Source organism: Atractosteus spatula, chromosome 7, assembly GCF_055471065.1.
Source record: "Atractosteus spatula isolate fAtrSpa1 chromosome 7, fAtrSpa1.hap1, whole genome shotgun sequence".
Taxonomy (NCBI): domain Eukaryota; kingdom Metazoa; phylum Chordata; class Actinopteri; order Semionotiformes; family Lepisosteidae; genus Atractosteus; species Atractosteus spatula.
The window spans coordinates 48,389,613-48,409,659 of NC_142712.1; the positions used below are offsets into that span (position 1 = coordinate 48,389,613).

The 20,047-nt window shown below is 40.7% G+C and overlaps 1 protein-coding gene across 1 annotated transcript in view; it reads right to left on the minus strand.

The window, feature by feature from the left end:
* Positions 1-20,047, minus strand: part of rfx7b (regulatory factor X7b) — a 55,787-nt gene that overhangs the window by 22,245 nt on the left and 13,495 nt on the right. Inside the window, exon 2 of the mRNA XM_088922151.1 lies at positions 4,605-4,638. Within this exon, the coding sequence (XP_088778277.1) occupies positions 4,605-4,638 (34 nt within the window). The remainder of the gene's footprint in view (positions 1-4,604; positions 4,639-20,047) is intronic.

A 20,047-nucleotide genomic window follows, 5' to 3' on the forward strand; every position in this document is an offset into this window, starting at 1 on the left:
CAGGATTACTGTCCAGTGTGAAATGAGTTTTACGCAGAAAAACTGGGTGGGGGCTGGCAGACGTACTCAATTACCGCCTCCCCCCTCAGCTCAGTGTCATTTGAGGTACCATTAATCCCGGCAACACCTAATCCGCAGGCCAGGAAAACGGACAGTTCTGACCATGTAAACAAGCTTTTGTTTTCTATCATTTGCTTTAGGAAACATATTCAAGATGAGCGAATGCTCCTGACGGAACTTTTATATTAACACATTTTTAAAGCCTTGTCTTAAATTAGGATAAGCAAATGCTAGAAGTAGAAACAGCCACATAAAGGCTAATTTAAAATATTTTTTAAACAAATAAGTGAAGTTACAAGATCATAATTAGGAATGTGGCATTCAGTGCTAGGTCCCTGGTGTCATTAATACATGCTTTACTGAAACCATGAAACCATTTTCCTGAAAGCATGTTTTTTTTTTGTTTTCTTTAAAATTAGGGATTCTGCACTTTACTCATCTTAAACTCATCGAGAACAAGATACATTTTTACATTTTCAAAAAACTTAATAAACAGCTGTCTTTTAAGATATCCCTGTCATTCACACCTTCCCACCAACTGCAAAGCCAAATTACCACACCAAGAAAGGGGCAGTAAATTTAATGTAGGGTGGTGTCTTTACAGAAAAGCCAACTGCGTGCTCTGCATTGTGACTGAATTTGCCGCAACGCGCATTTAGTAGCTCTTTTTTAAGTGGTTGATACAGACTGTGGGATGAGACCTCTGAGAGCCAGACGGTCTGGAAAGCAGGGGGATCTGTTTCGGCGCTTGGAGAGTCCCTGGAACAGAAATCGCCCCACCGTTAACCCTTAGACAGCCAGGGAGAGGGAGAGCTAGCACATCAGTTGAGCGAAACTGACAAACTGCCAACGTGCATTTTTGCCCTGAATCTCCCCACCATTTACAATTGGTTTCTAAGAATAGATGCGTCTTCCCCATCTTTTCTATTCGCTTGTTTGTTGCTAGGGGAACGGAAGCTCATGAATGGCTAAAGTTATCAGCCACTAAGCAGCGGTAGTGAGGGAAAAAAGGTAAATAAAAGCGATGTAATCCTCTCGCAGCCTACTGGCTGTCGGTCGGGATTCGGCGTTTGAAACGGTCAGGACAGCGCCGGATGAGACTCGGGGGGTGGGGGGAAAGTAAACAGAGACACGCACACACCCACTCGCACTCGCAGATAACAAAGGAGCGCGCCGTGTGCTTCACCTCCTGGACACGGGCAGCTCCGTCTTCAGGAGCCGCACACCTCGTGTCCCGCTTTCACAAAACCCCACAACATGCGGAAGGACACACGTTTATATTCGCGTTTACATACGAGCCTTACGTGACCTGGTTTCACTCAGCTCTTCTGAGGCAGTTGCCAAATGCAAATTCCCGTTGCGCTTTCGGGAATTTGAAAACCGGGATAAAAGAGGACCCCCTCTGTCCTCTGTGTGATCCGATTGCAGTTTACTACAACATACAGGCCGTTCACTTCAGAAACCAAGCCGTCATTACAACCGGCTCTTTATCACAGCGTGGACAGATTTGCCACTACGGGCTGAGTCATTCCCATAGTCTCGCTTTCAAAGGCATTCCTGTGCAGAGACTCTCCTCCAAACACTAATATCGCCCTAAAAAGACCTCTTTTCAATAATGATGTATTTTAAACAAATGTTTTTTTTCGAATAAGACTGAAAAAACGTGGTGGGTTTTGGTTGTTTTTTAAAAACAGAAAGCTTACTGCACATAAATGAGATCCCATTACTACCACCCGATCCCGTTTGTGAGCTATTAGAGGTGTACAAGAGCTCCGACTCACCGGCTCCCTCGTAAAACGTGAGGTTTATTCATTTAAAGCTATTTTAAAATCCTATATAACCAACATTAAATTGAATTTTCGAGCAATGAATACCTAAGCATATAGAGATTTGTTTCTTTGATTGAGCCAAATGTGAGGAAAAAAGAACGCGCGTGCTTTTCAGTGAAATGCAAAGAAAGGTGTGAAAATGGCACCTCTTACAAAAAAAAATGCAGCAGAGAATCCAAACAAACAAGTCAAGGAATGCAAATTTCAGGAGCTGTGTTGTTTTTTACTCCTCTAAACTTCCAGAGGAGCTGAAATACAACAAACTTGGTGATAAAAATGGAGCCCTTGTGGAATACAACTCGCGAATAAAACATTAATGCTTGATGCTGATGCAAGAACCCCGGTAACACTGCAACATCCAATAACCAAGCAGAGCCAGCCAGGACTAGTGGGGTCGAGCCTGTTCTCAGACAGACTCCAGCACCTACCACGCCTAAGACTCCCAGTCCTGACGTTTTACCTTTATTCAAGTCGCGTATATACAGTACTTTACATTTGAAGTACTTAGGACATGAACTAAAGTAAACCCTGGGTTTTAACAGCCTAATGGGGTGAAGGGGTGTCCATTTAATCAAGAGTGGGTTTTTTTCAGCACAAAACACTTTTATATGGGATATATACTTTACTATATATATGCATTCTGAATCTTTTGAATTTTTTGTTCACAATTGAAATTGAGTCAGTGAAAATTGTTCCTGTGACTTTTAATCCTAAACACACTTTATTTCAAGTGTTATAAATACACACATCGTGAGCAAGTGACCTACCCTTAAGGGCACCATTGATATTGCTGAATTTTAAACATTTATCTTTTTATTAGTTTTATTCTTTGAACATTTCCCCATTATTGCCAGGAAGTCTGGTATTTCTGATTTTACACTCTGTTCAAATCGAGGGTTTACTGTACTTCCATGACACATTTCCTTTCGTTCAAGCATCCCTGCTAATATCAGACAGAAATTTCAACAAAATCAAGCCGAATGACTTAGTGATGCTTTGAAGAGAGGGGAATAAGTCATACCTGCACAGTAAAACAAAGTACACACAGGGATATCTATATATAAGAAATACTGTTACTAAACATATTGTAACGAATACACCCCTGCAGATAACAGGGATGTGGGCCGCCCGGGCTGAGCAAGGTCAGCCGACAAGACCCCCGTTGAGCGACGCCGGAGACCCGGGTTCGCGCCCTTGCAGTGGAGGGACGAACTGGGCCGGGAGAGGCGAGGGCACACGTCCGAGAACCCGAATTCACTACAATATAATACATAACTAAACATATCATGGCATGGCATCTACACATAAAGGACAGAAAAATCTAAGGACAAGACTTTTTTCTGAGAAGTAAAATGTACTTCATAAATTTAAAACAAGAGTAGGGAAGTAAAAATCTTCCTCAGAAAGTACTGCTTTGACTAAAGCATTTTCTATGGTGATTTGGGGAGAAGGGCTTTTGTAATAAGTTGTTCTTTTATATTTTTAACCTGAACTGCTCAAGATCTACTGGCAGTGCTTCTTCTTCCTTCGCTTCCATCAGCGGTGTTTTCACTTCGGGAAACGGTCTCTTTGATCTGAGCCATGGCGTTGCTGTAAAGCATCTTACTGGCTGCATCATGCCAGTAATAGAATTTTATCCTGGGAGGGTTGTGTACCCCAAAATAACACATGCACATTAAAGGTTTCAAATCCTCCCCCAGAGAAAAGCCAGGCTGGCTGTTGAACAATGCTAAAAGGACCAAGTATTAGCAAGAATATTTCTTTCAAAGGTTCTGTGTGAAATTTCCAAATGAACTGGAGCAAAGCTCTTGGGGTTTATAATCCCATGAAGAAAACCTTCGCGAACTTACATTCACAACACACAGCACAACAGGGATGAGAATATCCTGAAGGCAGAGATTTCTATCACAGTGAGATGTAATGCAGTGTATACTAAGCAAATTAAAGTGTGTAATGAAAGGTAATGAAGAGGTGTTTTATATGATCTATAAATTGATTAAAACAATACCAAAGAAATAAGGTTAGACCACTAAGTCCAAGTTGTAAACATGACTATATAACTGATATGCACGCATATATTGACCTGTTTTTTTGTTTAACTGGAAGTCAAAACTACACTCTCTTCCTGAATAAGGATCACCCTGTACTTTGTTGTTCCTTTTGGCAACACCCAGATATGTCTCAACTTCAAAATAATATTCTTCACAGAGACATGCTAAGACTTTTGCATGCATCTCTGGACAGTTGTGATATATTACTAATTTTTAGAACCAGCTACCCCCTGTAGAATATCAAGTAATAGATTTCAGATTTCCACCAGTCATTTTTTTCCGTCTAGCCTCTTTCATGTTGTTTTGTGTCAAGTGGATGCGAGCCTCTAAAGTCACCCAAACCTCATGGCAAGGGAAAATAAATTTTGCATTTAGTAACAAAAAGTGGCAAAAACCGTAATGTTGTGGTGACAGACTCCAAAGATATTATTTCTGTTGAGCACGGATATAAATTTAACAGTAATTCCAAGATGGAAATAACAGCAGACTGTGGATCGAGGCATTTAAAGTACCACATCCGTGCCTCAGAGTGAATGTGTAACAGTGTGCTGTATACACACAGCAGACACAGTGCTGTTCTGGAACACAGTGGGTGTTTCTGTGGGGCTTTCATTGCTGACATTACAGTAAACATTTCGAACCAAAGAACTGAAGCGTTACTCACCAATATGTTCTCCACTTTTGATTGTACGGATTTGCTGAAAGAGAAGAATAAAAGAAGAAAATTACTACTGTGGAGAGTTGCGGTTACGCAAACTTAAAGACAGTGTTTATTAATAATCAGTAACTTCACAAGATATCACCTTTCCCCACCCAAAGAGCACTCACGTAAAAAAAGAGACGGCAAAAATAAAGCATTACATTTCAAAAACCTAACATCAAGCTGGGCCTTCAGAGTCTCAGCAGAAGAAACTTTTCAAGCCGGTATAATACCATACTCAATCTAAAAATAGGTATTGTAAGTCATCTCCTCTGGCCCCATGGTAATTCAAAGCTGGCAGGGCAGTAGTGTCTCAGAACGACAATGAAATACATTAGGAATGGTCAATGTGACCCTTCAGCACAGACCACAAAGTGCCGCCTCACTGAGACACAGACACAAGAGATCAAGGTGGAATCAGTTGCTGCTGGTCTGATAACAGGCTCAGGTCCAAATGCCTGAAGAACAGTTACGGCAGGTTAGCGTGTCCACACAGGAGAATGTATCAAATTTCAAATGGTTGTCTGAGGGCCACAGTTATTCACAGGAAGACAATGTGCTACCTGCCCAGCCTGCAGGGCATCACACTCCTACAGTAGGTCTACTAGACTCTTGATGGCCCCATGCTGACCGTCACTGCAGAGTGGGGCAACTCCCAAAGTGATGGAGGACCACAGCTAAACTGCCAGTACAAACCAGAAAAGTGGAGGACTCCTTCGTTTCACTACCTCAGCACAACCTCATGGGTGGCTGCTTTGTGCTGTGCAGTGAAAGCATAAACAGCCCCAGTCCTAAGGCTGCCCACACCCCCCACTGTCTGAGCTGAATTCAGTCATCAGTTCGCGCAGCTCTTACTTTGACACCTAGCTGTTCTTTAAAAAGGCTTGACAAAATAAAAACGAAAATAACAACTGAACAGGAAAAGATTCCACCAGAAAAGGTAGGAAATCAGTTTTGGGGCATTCTCTTCTTCGATCAGGTAATCCTGTAAGACTCCCTATACAGATCTGAGAGGTACCATAGTTTGGCGAGATAACTTTTAACATTGTAGTGAATCAAAAAAAAAACTAAAGCATTTGTTGTGAGCTGTAAATTAGTTTAAAAAGGGCAGGTTCACTGTTCACCTAGCAATGGGAACTGGAACAGTTTCCAAAATGACAAACAACACATTTGAGGTGATCAAGAGCATTTAATGACCTTTACAGCTTTTGTTAATAGGACTCAAATAACTATCTAAATTCAATAAAACAACTGCATGCTAAATTGCTTTCCAGAAATCCTAATTTCTTCCCCCAGTCAGAACAACATTTAATGTTTAAACAGTTGAAGTTGAGTACAAAAATCACAACAAATACTTCTACATAAACTGATCATTTTTCAAAGAAAACAGACAGTAAAATCAATGTTATATAACACTTAAAAAGGATTGACTAAAGCTATGTGAGGTTGGACAGGTGTAACACAATTTTACCAGTTATGACTGTTTTACCAACACAAAATAGCAATTATACAACAGCAATGAAACTCTCTTTCTTGGTCATACAAACAACATCTGATTGGGAATTAACTAACTAAGCTTTAATCATTCACACTACGCTTTAATTCCTGTAAGACTAAACATGTTGGAGGCCAGGAAAAACTAGGGGGATTTAGGGAGACAGCTTGAGAGTTCCCCCATCATCAACACCCAGATAAACAAAACCACTGATGCAGCTTAAGGACTGATGCACCTCTAGCACAGGCCTCTCATCAAACAAACCCATGAAAACTCAGGGAATGACATATCTGTGTTACATATTATTGTGGGATGTGCTTCTTAAACATTTTAGAAGTCTACAAACTTTGGTTCAAGTCAGTATATTAAGCCCCTGATAACCTGCTTCTTGGCAATGTCACAAAGCAATGAAAGTTCCTAAACAAGTGGGTGATATCAGTACAGTTCATGGCCTGATAATCAGTGTTTCTCTAAGGAGCATCAGTGCATCACCCTGAAGGTTTCTTAGTCCTGTATTCAAGTTTAAAGTGGTGTCCACTTCCATTTACCCATTGCTAGTTCAGAACTGCTCTGCAGTAAAACTTAACCTAAAGAAAATCTGCTGGTTTGCAATAAAGATTAAAAGCAATGGAAACACATTTTTTTATGGACCTTTCCAAACAAAGAATCATTTTAGGAACAAGGATTATTCTCCAGGATAATCATTCATGACTTTTTTAAGACATCTCCTGTTTAAGCACCTTTTGTAAAGCAGAGCTGTTTCAACAGTTTTTTTTTCAGATTTAGCATTTTAAACAAGTAATGAAACGACTTTTCCCTGCCGATCACAAATAAACAGCTCTTAGTGATTTGAAATCTCTCATTTGTGTATTACTTATTAATTTCAGCACCAATGAGCAATACGCCCTTGTTTACTGTAGCCTTCCAGGTTGAGCTGAACGGTTTAATCAATTTAAGTCGATCTCGTCTTCTAATCTTCCTGTTCTCCTGCTGGTGCTGTCAGGTTGGTGAATAAACTCTTAAAGACATATTGCAGGTGAAAGACAGGGCCGTTTTGATTTCCCTCAATGACTAGATTTTAAAGTTATCTTTTAGGTGGATGATGAATTCAGCATGTATATTTGATGCAATAACTGATCCACCAAGAACTACGTGTTTATATTAAAATCTCAGCAGGGCCAAACCCATTCATTCCTGGTGAGGGTCACCCCAAGCCTATCTTGAAAGTGCAGGGCACATGGCAGAATTACACCCTGGACGGCACAGCTGTCCATCACAAACAGTTCATGCTCATATATGGGGACAGTTAAGGGGCACCCACTAACCTAGCCAACATTGGAAGGTGGGACAAAACTCTAGAAAACCCATACTAAAACACAAACACCACACAGAAGGTACCCCAATTCAGAATGGAACACCAGATTCAGGAGCTCTGAGGCAGCATGTATAAAATCAAACTGTCCTTCCCTACTTCCATGTGAATGCTTTACATCCCTCTTACTGAGGTGTCATCAACAGTGCTGTCACACCAGGGGAGACACAAGTTTCTGCTCTGATATTGAGATCACACCAACAATTGGTTACACAAAAACATATATGGTGTCTTTACACACTAAATATTTTTAGGTGACATTAAATAAATCAAAATAAACAATATTCACTAATGTTACTAGCTATGGCAAATAAATTGTGTTATTTAATTGATGTCCTCACAATTTACAACAAAAACAAGTCAAGGTAATCCAGACAAACTGATCATTACCATTTAAACCTCAAGCGTTACTTCATTCATTTATTTTCCGCACAAAGCTGTTGGAAACTCAAAAAAATAATATGTTTGCAATCCAGAGCAACCAGAAAGCAGATCGTTCCTCGGAAAATGGGTAGTGTTGAAAAAGCAAGCAGACTAAGTTTCTGCAAACATTTTATAGCCACTTGAACAGGTCACTGCGCTCTGCACCTTTGACATTTGCAAATGCGCTGTACTGCTCTACCAGGTACAAAGCGGACAGCAAACACAGCCTGTGTACTGTCACTCACCTTGTGCTGTTCCTCCACCATTACCATCCAACCTTCAAAGAACCACAACTTAAGCAGATTGCAGGGTTTCAGAGCAATTAAATCAAATTCTTAGGAAATGCGAAGATTTCATTTTCTAAAAGTAAAAGTTTTCTGAGGGAGGGATTTATGCCTACAAAGCAGCTTTATATCTCAGTGTATGAGCCACAGACTGCTGCACCCCACTCTTTAACAGGGCCTGAATGTAAACAGCAAGTGAGCAGGAAGGGACAGCCCAGGCTGCTCTCTGTCTGTCTGCTCAATATGGCCGCCTTGGGGAGAAAAGGGATTGCCTGCTCGCTCACTCTAAACCCTAGCAACTGTGCACAATGGCGCAGCTCAGAGCAGAGACCAGGAAGGCTGGAACATCAAAGCTGCTCCGAATGACCCCCCTGGAAAGAGGCGCAGGTCCCGTTTTTTCTTCCTGTGTTGTACAGACATCCTCGGGAGGGAGGGGGCCTTTGGGCACCGCGGCCTTCGAGCGCGTCCATCGGCAGCCCTCACCCTGAACGATCTGGGGTGCAGCTGCTCGGACACCCCCGCCCTGCCCGGTCACGGAGCTCTGCAAGAAGGAACGAAAGTCAACTTTCCCCGTGCGCTGCCAGGCCAGTCAGCTGCTTGGCAAGAGTGGAGACCACATCTTGCCCCAAGGCAAAGCGCTACAAGCACTGGCAGAAACGCGTACATCACAGGAAACTACCGCAGCCGACAAACTGCAGGCTCCTCACGCATGGAGAAAGGACCCTTGAAAGACTAAGGACGAGGGCTAACTGGAAAAGCAGCAGGCTCGTTTAATTTTTTAATTTCTTTACGGCAGAGCTGAACCTTCTGCACCACATCAGAAACACTTCTTTAAAATAACCACACTGGTACACTTTATTAAGACCAAGAAAACACACAATGAGCTCAGTGGAACAATATTATAAATGAATCAGTTCTTGCCAGACGTGAATTTCTTCTTGCTTCGAGACGAATACACAGACACCTTAGAGAACAAATCCTGTTACTGTTACTAATATATATTTAATATTCTCATTAAAATACTTACAGGCTGAGAGAAGCTTCACAAATCACAATATTTACATTCACTGAGTAGTAACATCCTGACCAAATCATTATATTTAAAAGAATTTATTTGGTACCATGATTACACAAGTCAGTTCCAGGTTGCTGAAAATTGCCCACCCTATAAATTCCAAAGTGCGCACAAAAATTCATTTAAGGAAAACAGAGACCATAGCCATTGAGAAGTCCACATTAGTACAAGAGCATGGGGAGGAAATTGTAAACCTGTGCATCATCTTTCATGAGTCATCAGGGTCATTTTTGAGGGTCTGAAGTGTGAGGAAAAGGCAGTTCTGGGCTGACCAAACCTTAGGCTACCTTCCTAACCTGGAGCAGGCAGAAATCACAGGACCAGAGATGGTCTAAACCACAGTGATCTCACAGCTGCCCTTTCTATATCACAGCACAGTGGTTCCCAACTCTGGTTCTATAGGAACACTCCGTTTTCTGGTTTTCCTCATCATGAGGCCCTTGGTTTCAGTTTTCTGTTTGGGGCGTATTTGTAAATTTGCTTCCAGCTCCTAAAAAGGCAAAGGGGAATTCTTTCTGGTATTAACCTGGTACCAGTTTCTGAGTTTCAAACCTGTCCTCATTCAGTTGGTTTGCTTTAAATGTAACCAACTTGTTGGCTAATCCACTAATAAGAGCTAGTCATTTAGAAACCAGAAAAACAAAATGATAAAGAAATTACAGGTTTGGGCACTTTAATAGGTTTTAATAGGTAAAGATTCTAACAGATTGTACCCATTTTAAGTGTTATCTGTCAGCATTAAATATTTCAAAAGAGTAATTCAGAGTTTATACTGAATTGTGTAAACACGAAAGTAGCAAGTGCACCCCAGCTAACATATAGATCTGTCAAACCAGGTAAAATTAAGATATGGGCAGGTATAGTACCAACAATGGTGCAAGAAATTAAATATCCACCTCGTTCACAATGCTGTACAGGTACTGCCACTTCTGGACGTCAGAGCACTTGGCCATTCAGTGTGCTTACATTCTGAAAAGCAGTCTGCTGAAATTTGGGCAAGCTCTTCAGTCACAAGCATGAATGCTGTAGGCTGCCTTAAATCTCAAGTGTGAATGGGGGGGGTGAAAAAATAGCGACCTAAATTTCAGGCAGCCGACGGCAAGCCTTGGGCTAGAGTAGTAAGTGTGAAACTTCACTTGAAGGTCTTCGTCTCCAACCAGAGGACTCCCCAGCCATTAACACCGGCCAGCAGAGCACTGCCTTGGCTAGAGGGATTGAGGTGGATTCCAATGCACATACCAAATTCAATCAGCACAAGTCATTAACAGCGCACACTGCACCTTCTGCTGTCCACGGTTCTTGTTCTTTGATGCTTTATTTTAGAAGTGCAAAACTGCACTAGAGAGAAGGGAGATGGGTGGTCAGGACCCAATCCTAACACATTAGCATTACCAGAGAGTGCAGTAAAAATGTATAATATGCACTGCACAATAGCACAATAGCACAATAGCACAAAAAAGGACTAACAGGGTACACACCTGATGGTGTGTGCTTGTTCATGACCTCTAGAAGCAGACTTTGGAAAAACGGTTTTGATTAGCCGTCAGAACAGGTGTGAGCAAGTGCCATTTTGGCTCAAACTTATAATGGCACAATAAGACACTGCAGATTTCCACCTCTTGTGCTTGTAACATACAACACAAAGCACTTGAAAGCGATGAAACAAACTTGAGGGCGCTTTAAAGCGGAAAGACTGAAAACAATTTAACTACAGGTCAATTCCATATCATGTCAATTGCCAAAAACACTCACTCACTTACTTCAGTAGTGATAACAGATCTCCACACACATCTACTTTTGGAAGGAAAATGGCTAGAGTGTAAATATTCAGTGTAGCGACATCCTGTTTGGGAAATGCAGCTTTTTAAAAGTGACCCATTTCTGATCCCCTACAATACGTATTTATGGCCATTACTTATTCTGTAACTGACACAGAACAGAGGTTTTAGTGGATTTTTAAAGCATAAAAAAGACTAATTTTATCACTCTTAAATTACATGCAATATGTTAGAAAAACAAGTATGACCATGAACTTAATCCTTAACTGGCTCAAATCTCAATCTCGTTTGTCCTTTTCAGATGTATCGTACCGTATGCCACAGTCTACATCTCCAACAAAGTTTCATTTTGTGGATAAAACTAGTTGAGGTACAACACGGTGTCAGGTCAGTCATCTGAGGGAACCAAATACCTTTTTTCCTGGGGAGGGTTGAGGCTAGGGCTGGGTGATATGGCCAAAAATATTATCACGATAAAAATTTTCATATCAGTTGATATCGATAATTATCACGATAAATGTCAAATCATTATTTCTTTCAAGTTTAAAGGCAGATTTTTTCTCCTGAGTGAAAGCTGAAGAAACAGTTAATTGGAAAATTAAACAACTCTTTATTTTAAGAATACAACAAACACTTGCCAAACAGCAGAAACATTAAACAAATGAATAGAGAGTATTCAAGTCTTTTTATGTCAAAATATGCATGAGTAAAATTTACAAAATAAAAATCTTAATAGAAAAAATAAATACTGCAGTGTGATAAAACACACATAGAAGATGGTTCAGACAGACTGCAAAGTTTAAAGTGCTCTGTTTTATGTCTGATCGTAAAAAGCCAAAATATCTCCAAATTACCAAGTTGAATGACCTTTTCTGTTGACAATGTCATCGTCCTTCGAGCTGGTCGTTGGCAGCACTACATTTGCTTCAGTGTCGCTCATTCCTCCACTCTAACTACAATCCTGTCAGCCACCACCGTGTGGGTGAACAACACCACGTTAGCTGCCCGGTCTGCAACACACACGCGCACTTGCGCAGTATTTTGTGCGCATGCGCATACCATATCGAACATTTATCAAACTTTTGTTAAATTTATATTGAGGAAAATTTTATCGCGATAATTATCGTTATCGAATTATCCCCAAGCCCTAGTTGAGGCAAACTAAAGCCTATCCTGACGCTGTAGGGAACAAGGCAGGACTGAAGGCTCATACCTGCTCTTGCAGAGCCCAGGGTGCCAGGGACGATTTACAATAGCTAATCAACTCCAGCCTGTATGTCATCGGACACAAGCCAGAAAGACCCACACGAACAGGGGGAAAACACACGAGATCCACACAGAAGGACACTGGAGCTGTCTTGTGAAAGCCTCTACAAAACGAATCAATGGGTTCCCTGACTGTCCGACAAGTGGATCTGCCAGTTGTAGTCCACTTCCATTACCCCACTAAACCTACCACACTATCCTGAAAGAGCATTTGCAGATGATTTTCAAACAGGACACTTTTCACATTTTCCTAAGTGCCTTTCAGCCTTACATAAGGAATACAAAGTAAGGTAATGCTCATAGTGATTCAAAGGCGTTTCTGTACCGGCAATCAGTTGTGGACATTTAGAACAAGTCATTTCAGTGTGTGCCTGCCAATACACAGCCCTTTAGTTTTAATTCTGGAATTCGAAGAAGACAATCTTAATGTCAGGAGGCTATAAACAAAGGAAATAAAAGCAGTGAACAAGGCATTAATGATGTTGCTTCCTCTTTCCTGATTCTTTATTGTAACCACAAATTCTTCTGTGGAATTTTATCATTCAGGACACCTCTCTGTTTCAGTTCTCCATCCTGGTTTTGCATTTGGATCCAGCTTGGATCCTATTTCTTAACGTAAAGCCCATGCTATCCTGGACAAACTGAACTGCGATCCCCCGCACAGGCCAAGTCGCTGGGACAGCTGTTGAAATATGAACTTGCTGACTTTGATTTCTGAATTAAATTTATCCTTCAGCTAGGCCATCACTGCTAGCCTGACTGTGTTCCTTTATTGTTCCATGGTCTTCCACTTCCATTCTTTTTGTTAGGAAAAAAATACTCATTTTCTGACAGTGCGCTGTTCTTCAGGAATACAAAGTATCGCTGCTATATTGTTGCTAAAGCCTTCCTTAAGTTCTGCTTAGTGCAACGAGTGTTGTCATTTCTCACTATCCTGCCTGATCTGCTGTACAGAGGGGCTGCGGGTGCACAGGGCTGTCGCGTGTCACTCAGGTGGGAATGCTAAATTGATTAGTATAACATAAGAAGGGTTTTCTGAAGAGGACCAGGCATAAGAACATACCTCTGAGGTTTAGTTGGGCTCTCTTGTCTCTCAGTTTTAACAGCTCACATTTCAGTATTGATATTCAGCCGCCTGTGTAAGCTCAGTCAAATAAGTTAATAGGTGAGTTTTGTTAATTAACACATACATGCTATAGCTGCACCAGTTCACTACAACTAGTAGTGCCAAGAGGCCACCATTCTTGCATACAAATTTCATTACTATCCACTTACCATTGCTTCTGTAAGATTCACCTGGATACAGCTCTTTGTTTTTTAACTGGGTACAAAGGTACATCAGCTAATTAATAGCCATGACAGATACAGCAATGCCCCATGGCTTCAATATAGCACGAGGATATATTCAATTAAAATAATAGGTGACCTTTGATGAGGTGTATCTCATGAACAGGATACTGAGGCCTAATATTTACAGTACACCACTGTAACAATTTACAGTACCCTTTCCCCCCAAAGGTAAGCAATTTAATACTATAACATCACTATAGTAAACAAGCACTATGAAGAGCGCACCACAGATTACACAAAATATGTTGCAAACAGAATTCTGTTATTATTCCAGATCATTTCTATAGCAGTGACAGGTCACCTACTGCCAGCACTGTTTCTTTGCCTGAAATAAACTGGCCCATTTTGCTTTACCAGAAGCAAAAAGCTGTATGTCCTTAAAAAATGCCAGTGTAGCACAGTAGAATTTGAATGAAATATCTCAGCTGCAACACCAATGCCACTAACAGTAAGAATTTACTCGCTTCTGAATAAAGTAAAAACAGATGATTTTTGGTCTTTTATTCTTTACAATGGAGTTTTAAACACAGTATAAGACAACACAGCTGCTAATGATTAATTTATAGGAACACTTTATAGTGTAATACCATTAAACCTTATCTGGCACCCTATTGGTTGCTAAACTAATGTTGTTATTTTGCTGTTTATTTTCAAAGCAGTTGTAACCCTTCAGCTAAATGATGGCTTAAAAATAAATCAGAGCTCAAAAAAGACAAAGCTTAATTAAAATAATACACACTGTCAATAACATGTGGTTAGTCAGATTTAGCACTTCAGAGGTTTTTCAGATTCAGAGTTTTTGGATTGACGGTACATCTGTCCATATCAGCTTAGAAGCCCTAATTCCCAAAAATACGAGTGTTACCCCAATGCACAAACTAACAGTCATTGGTATTTTACTATGAAACACCAGTCCTTCACAAAATATTTTCTGACCTTAGCAAAAACAGATACTTTCCAAAGATGAGCACAGTGGAACTTTAGTTCCTGAATAAATGAAATACATCTAAAAAGAAACCAACATCTTTGGTTTCTCAGACACCACGATTCAGCCAAAAGACTGATGTGCTTCATTTTCTCTCTAGGCACATAAACCCATCAGAAGAGTGTGATGCATTTGTGCACAGAGTGTGGCCTCTTGCAAGTCAAACTAGTTTTATCTCCAAAACACTAAACAAATCTTTAAGTAGAAGATATAGTGAGAGTTTCATGTGCAAAGCAAACCAGCACAGAAACATCAGGTGCTTGCTGTGTGATTTTCTTTTGCACATTAAGTCAAAGAAAACCCATCTCCAGTCCTTACTGCAATCTGTGCTGGCAGCAAGGACGAGTCCTGCTAGTCTATTATTCTCTCAGATGCTGAAGAAGCGCAGCGCGTTCTCAAAGGGATTTCAGCCTTCACGGTTTTAACTGGCAAAAACTACTGCAAGGAAACGGAGCTGCAGCTACTGAATAATTTAAACTGTTTTACTACCACATTGCACAGGCTGTATCAGCTGCGATGTTTACTGACAACGACCACGATGATAACAACAACAATGAATTCATATTGGGACTTGTGCAACGCTTGCAATGGAAAGATTAGGTGTAGGAATGTAGAAGACAGAATATTTCTTCTGGAGATGAAATCCATCTTAAATCTTTAGGTGCAGCTTTCGGAATGGCTTTCACAGCATACTAATGTATCAGGCTGAGAACCACATGCTAACATGACCCTGCTCCTTTCAATCTTTAATAAAGCGAGCCCACCCTTTATGGTTTCAGTTCTCAGGACCACATCTAGACTTACAAGCTGACTGCCCAGGCAGAGACCAAAATAAGACTACCCTGACTATACCCTGGTTATATTTCTGTCACCCTACAGGTAAGTCCCACTAGGTATAATATCTTGAAAGATCCAAGCAAATAAGGATTCAGAAGATAGCTTTTCAGTTTTGAGACTTTACGCCTACACGAAGATACTTTCACTTACATTACAGATACTCCCCCCCGGGAAGGAGGTACCGAAGTCTTTGGAAAAAGCGTTAAGGAGCCACACCGACAAACGCCGAACTGTTCTATCACCTCTAAAAAATTAATTCAGTCTTTTCACGGTGATACCTTCAAGCGTCTCACTTCAGATTTAACACAAAGGACTCGCATATGAGTGAAATGAACATGTTACAAACTACTGCCCTTTAGAGAACGGTGAAAATTTGATCATGGACTGTTGCACCCCCCCATTTTGGAAAAAACGGCACCTGTGAAGCTGTAAAAGTGATGAAAGGAGATTTACTGCAAAAACACAGGCAACTGTAAAAACTGCTGAAAAAAGAAAAAAAAAAGTCCAACACAGCATGTCACTAAATACAGAGTCCAGCTCCTTGAATACTGACTTCCCCTGAAGAATAAAGCTGTTGTATTTACTTTCACATTGCTTGTTGGAAACCACTTAGGTCTCCATTGCTTTTACTTACATTAATCCTAACTCTGGCAGTGGGTTCTCAGAGTGCAGCTCCAGAGAGTGAAGGGGAACACAAGTGGCTTAAAGGCAAGGCAACAAGTAAAACAGCAGAGGAGCTCCAGAGCTCCAGACATCTGCAGCTGGCTGTACATCTCATGTCCTGGGATCGAGAAACAGAAAGCACTGCAGGAGACGATCGTGACGGAATGAATAATTTATTTTGTCTGGCTTTATAATTAAAGGCTGCAACACACACATTGCTGCACACTTTAATAAGCTGCCAAAAAGGATTTAACAACATCACTGAATGGTTCAGGTTGACAAGCACAGAGGTTAACCTGTAGTTAAAAGAGTACAGGGAGAAACTGTAGCGAGACAATGAAACTTTTTTACATCCCAGCACAATACACATTTATCTGCAAAGTATTTCAGATATTAAGGGCAATTGTAGAATTAATGCAATATATCAATCCTTTGTTGATACAGTATGTACCCTTTTTTCAAGTGAACAAATTAATCCAAATGTTTTCAGGAATATATGGTACATTTTTTAAATAACAGATCAATCACACTAGGTATAAGCAGAATAGGTGACATCAAACCTATTTATTGTGGCAAAAACAGGCAATTACATCAATCTATTTTCACGCCATAACAACTGGCAACCTTTCTGAGATTGTAGGAATGTGCTGGAAATTGCCACAGTGCTGAACCCACTGACAGACAAAATCAGGGGAAAAAAAAAACAGAAGAGCTTCATGATATAACAATCTCTTATTAGGGAAGAACGTGTCAGTTAAGCACCAGTTCTGTTACATATGAGCGCAGAATGCCTTCCGAAATTAGCATCGTGTTTGCCAGTGGTAAAGCTCATCTCACATTCTCTTTGAAGATATTCATCCACTTCGTGCACAGATTTAGTTTTTTTCCCCCTCTATTATCTGATTTTTTTTCCCCAGCCAACGCTGCACTGCCAAACGGAGTCTCTGCTTCAAACAACGTGGAGAAACAGACAATGAAAGAACAGAAGAAGTCGAGGCCCCATTTTTTTTCCACAACCTCCAGTGGCGCCTTTAAAGCTCTCCATGGGAACAAATGGACAGAAACTGGCCCCGTGCAGGTCGTAGGAATGGCCTCCAGATCAAATAAGCAGTGCCGTTAGGAAGCAGATGCCATTTACTGTCCTTTGTCAGGCTCTGCATGATTTAGCCGGTGTACAAGCACATCAGTCCAGTGTTCAGTAAGGAGGAGGGGAGGCTGCAGTTCTTTAGGCTTCCGCTACAAAGACGTGCCAACCAACACACCGGCCCCCAGCACTCTGCCGATGCCATTGCCATGCCCCCAAACAGCTGTTCTGTGGGCAATGTGAGGACAAGGGATGTGGAAGAGGAGCTAAACAGGAGGCCCCTTTCAAAAAGTACAAACGTATTATTCTCACTGTTGTGTATCCCGCGTTGATAGTGTACATGGTCGGTCAGACACGTTGTACAGCATGAAGCTCAAGACAACCTACGCACACAACAGGCTTGAACACAACAGCTCGTTGTACACCCCAAGACTTGCTGGATTCTCATGAAATGCAGCAGATATGCAGACGAGATAGTTTTAGCCGTTTTCAGCTAAACAGGACACACAGACTTAGGGATACAATATTAAATTTGGTTTTGAAAGCTCACTGGGTTTTCCCAATAACCCTTCGCCTCAATAACTACTGACCGAACATAAAGGTGCATGGGTTAGAAGAATTCAGCGTCTCGCCAAACCCTGGATCGTCTGTTTGCTAGAGAAAAATATAAAGTCAAACTTCCAGAAGGAAAAGCAAAAGACCCACGGGAACGTGGTCAGAATTTCATTTTCAAAGACGGACTAAAAGGGAAGAAAGGAAGTTTAGTAGCTAAAGTGTAACTGTTGTTTAGTTGTCAAGTTACAATTAAACTTTTCTCACCTACTTTTTTTTCCGTGTGGAAAATTAAACTAAATGGATACAATACAGCAAAGGTATGATACTTCAACAAAGGCATTCAATGCTGACATGGCACCAAAGGAAGAAAGCTCTATGACAAATGACATCTGAAGAGATCACCAAATCCAAGCATTATTAGGACTATCTATTAAAGCTAAGTTTCAGGCAAGGAAACTATTAATTTCTTGAAGGCAGGTAAGATTATGCGTATTCAATCACAGACAGGCTGACACTTCTGATTTTCTAGTGCAGTGATCAACTGTGTTAAAGGAGCTGGAAAATTCAAAAGGTGAATTGACAAGATGTGCGATTCCATGCACATTTTAACCATTGTCTCAAACAAATGAAAGAGCTTATATTTTTTGCACCTGAGCTGTCGTTTACGGTTACCCCAGTGGTACTCAAAGTCATTTGAAGACTGGCATAAATTTGCCATCCCTGACTGTCTGAGAGTACACAGTGATGTAACCAGCTGCCTTCTGCCAAATAAAACGCATTTTGAAACAATAACACTGCTTAAGATGAAGTGGGAACCGCTTGATTGTTTGTGCAACAGGTATAAACAGTCCTTTTTATTTCTCCAAATCCAGTCCTATTTGATTTAGGCATTTTAAAGAGTCTCTCAACCGTCTCCCATATGCTATTTAATGCAGAAAGGACCGGCAAAGCCGTTTTGGCTGAGTTTTAAAATGATCATGTGCCAGACAACATTTTTGTTTCTGCTCATTTACAGAACGTGTGCAGTGTATTGAGAGTTTCATGAAGATGCTGTTCAGTGCTATAACTTAGCTCTATATTTTCCACACACTCTTAAAGTGCAGCTGGGCAAGTACAGGCCTTAATATTTTAAAGACACTCTTAACTTAGAGATATAAACCATGTTCAGTTCATAAGATAACACAAGGTAATGGACAAAATGGCTCTGAGCTTCATAACAAAACCTATGTTCAACTCTGTTCATTTGCCAAACAACAATTTGCTATTTGTGCTCTTGCAAACTTTAAGAAGGGACACATACTGTACCATTCAGCTTTCAGTAAGCTACTGCATATAATCAGACTTCCATTTTTTCAGTCAGCACTTACATGCACCAAATATCTGGAGTTTGACAGACTCCAAAATATATATTTTAATGGCACATGGAAGACCTAGGACCCACGAACTACAACACAAACTTCATAAAATGCCTGAACTAAATAATAAGCAATGTACCTGTGGTTGTTAAAATGCTCTTAGTAAAATATAAAAATGCATCAAGTCAATTAAGACATCTTTTACAAAACAAATGTCTGACAAAAATGTTGCCTCCCCCTAACCTAAAACATTCATATTACCCATGTCTACAAGTAAGAGGTCTGCTGCTCAATAAACCAGCTTTGCACCCACAAACTTGCCCGCATGCAGTTTTAAGGCCTCTGTAGTATAATCCAAAAACAAGCAAAAGCAGTCTTTAACCTACTACCCATTTCGGTCTCCTGTATATAACATTAAGAACTAAGAATAAGAAAGATTACTTCAATGTGATGTCATCCCAGTCACAAACTGGTTTCCCTCCTACCGTCTGGTAAACGGTACCAAAGCATTTGGTCCAAGTCCAACAGACTACGGAACAGCTTCTACCTCCAGGCAATGAGACTGCTAAACAGCCAACCTGGAGCTCCTTTTGCAAATCACCTGTAATGGCTACATGGACACACAGTTTTCACTGTATTCAGCATAACTGCACTACATGTATAGATTGCACACACCATGGACACATAACATCTCTACTCATATTGAGTTTTATTCAATTTAAAAAATGTAACCTCAGTTTTGTGATTTTTGTGTTTTTGTGAATTTTGTGATTCTTGTGATTTTTGTGAGCTCGCAGAAAAAGACATTTCATTGCCAGCAACTACTGCTGCACGCCGTATTGTTGTGCATTTGATAAATAAATTTTGACTTTGACTTGATGCTTT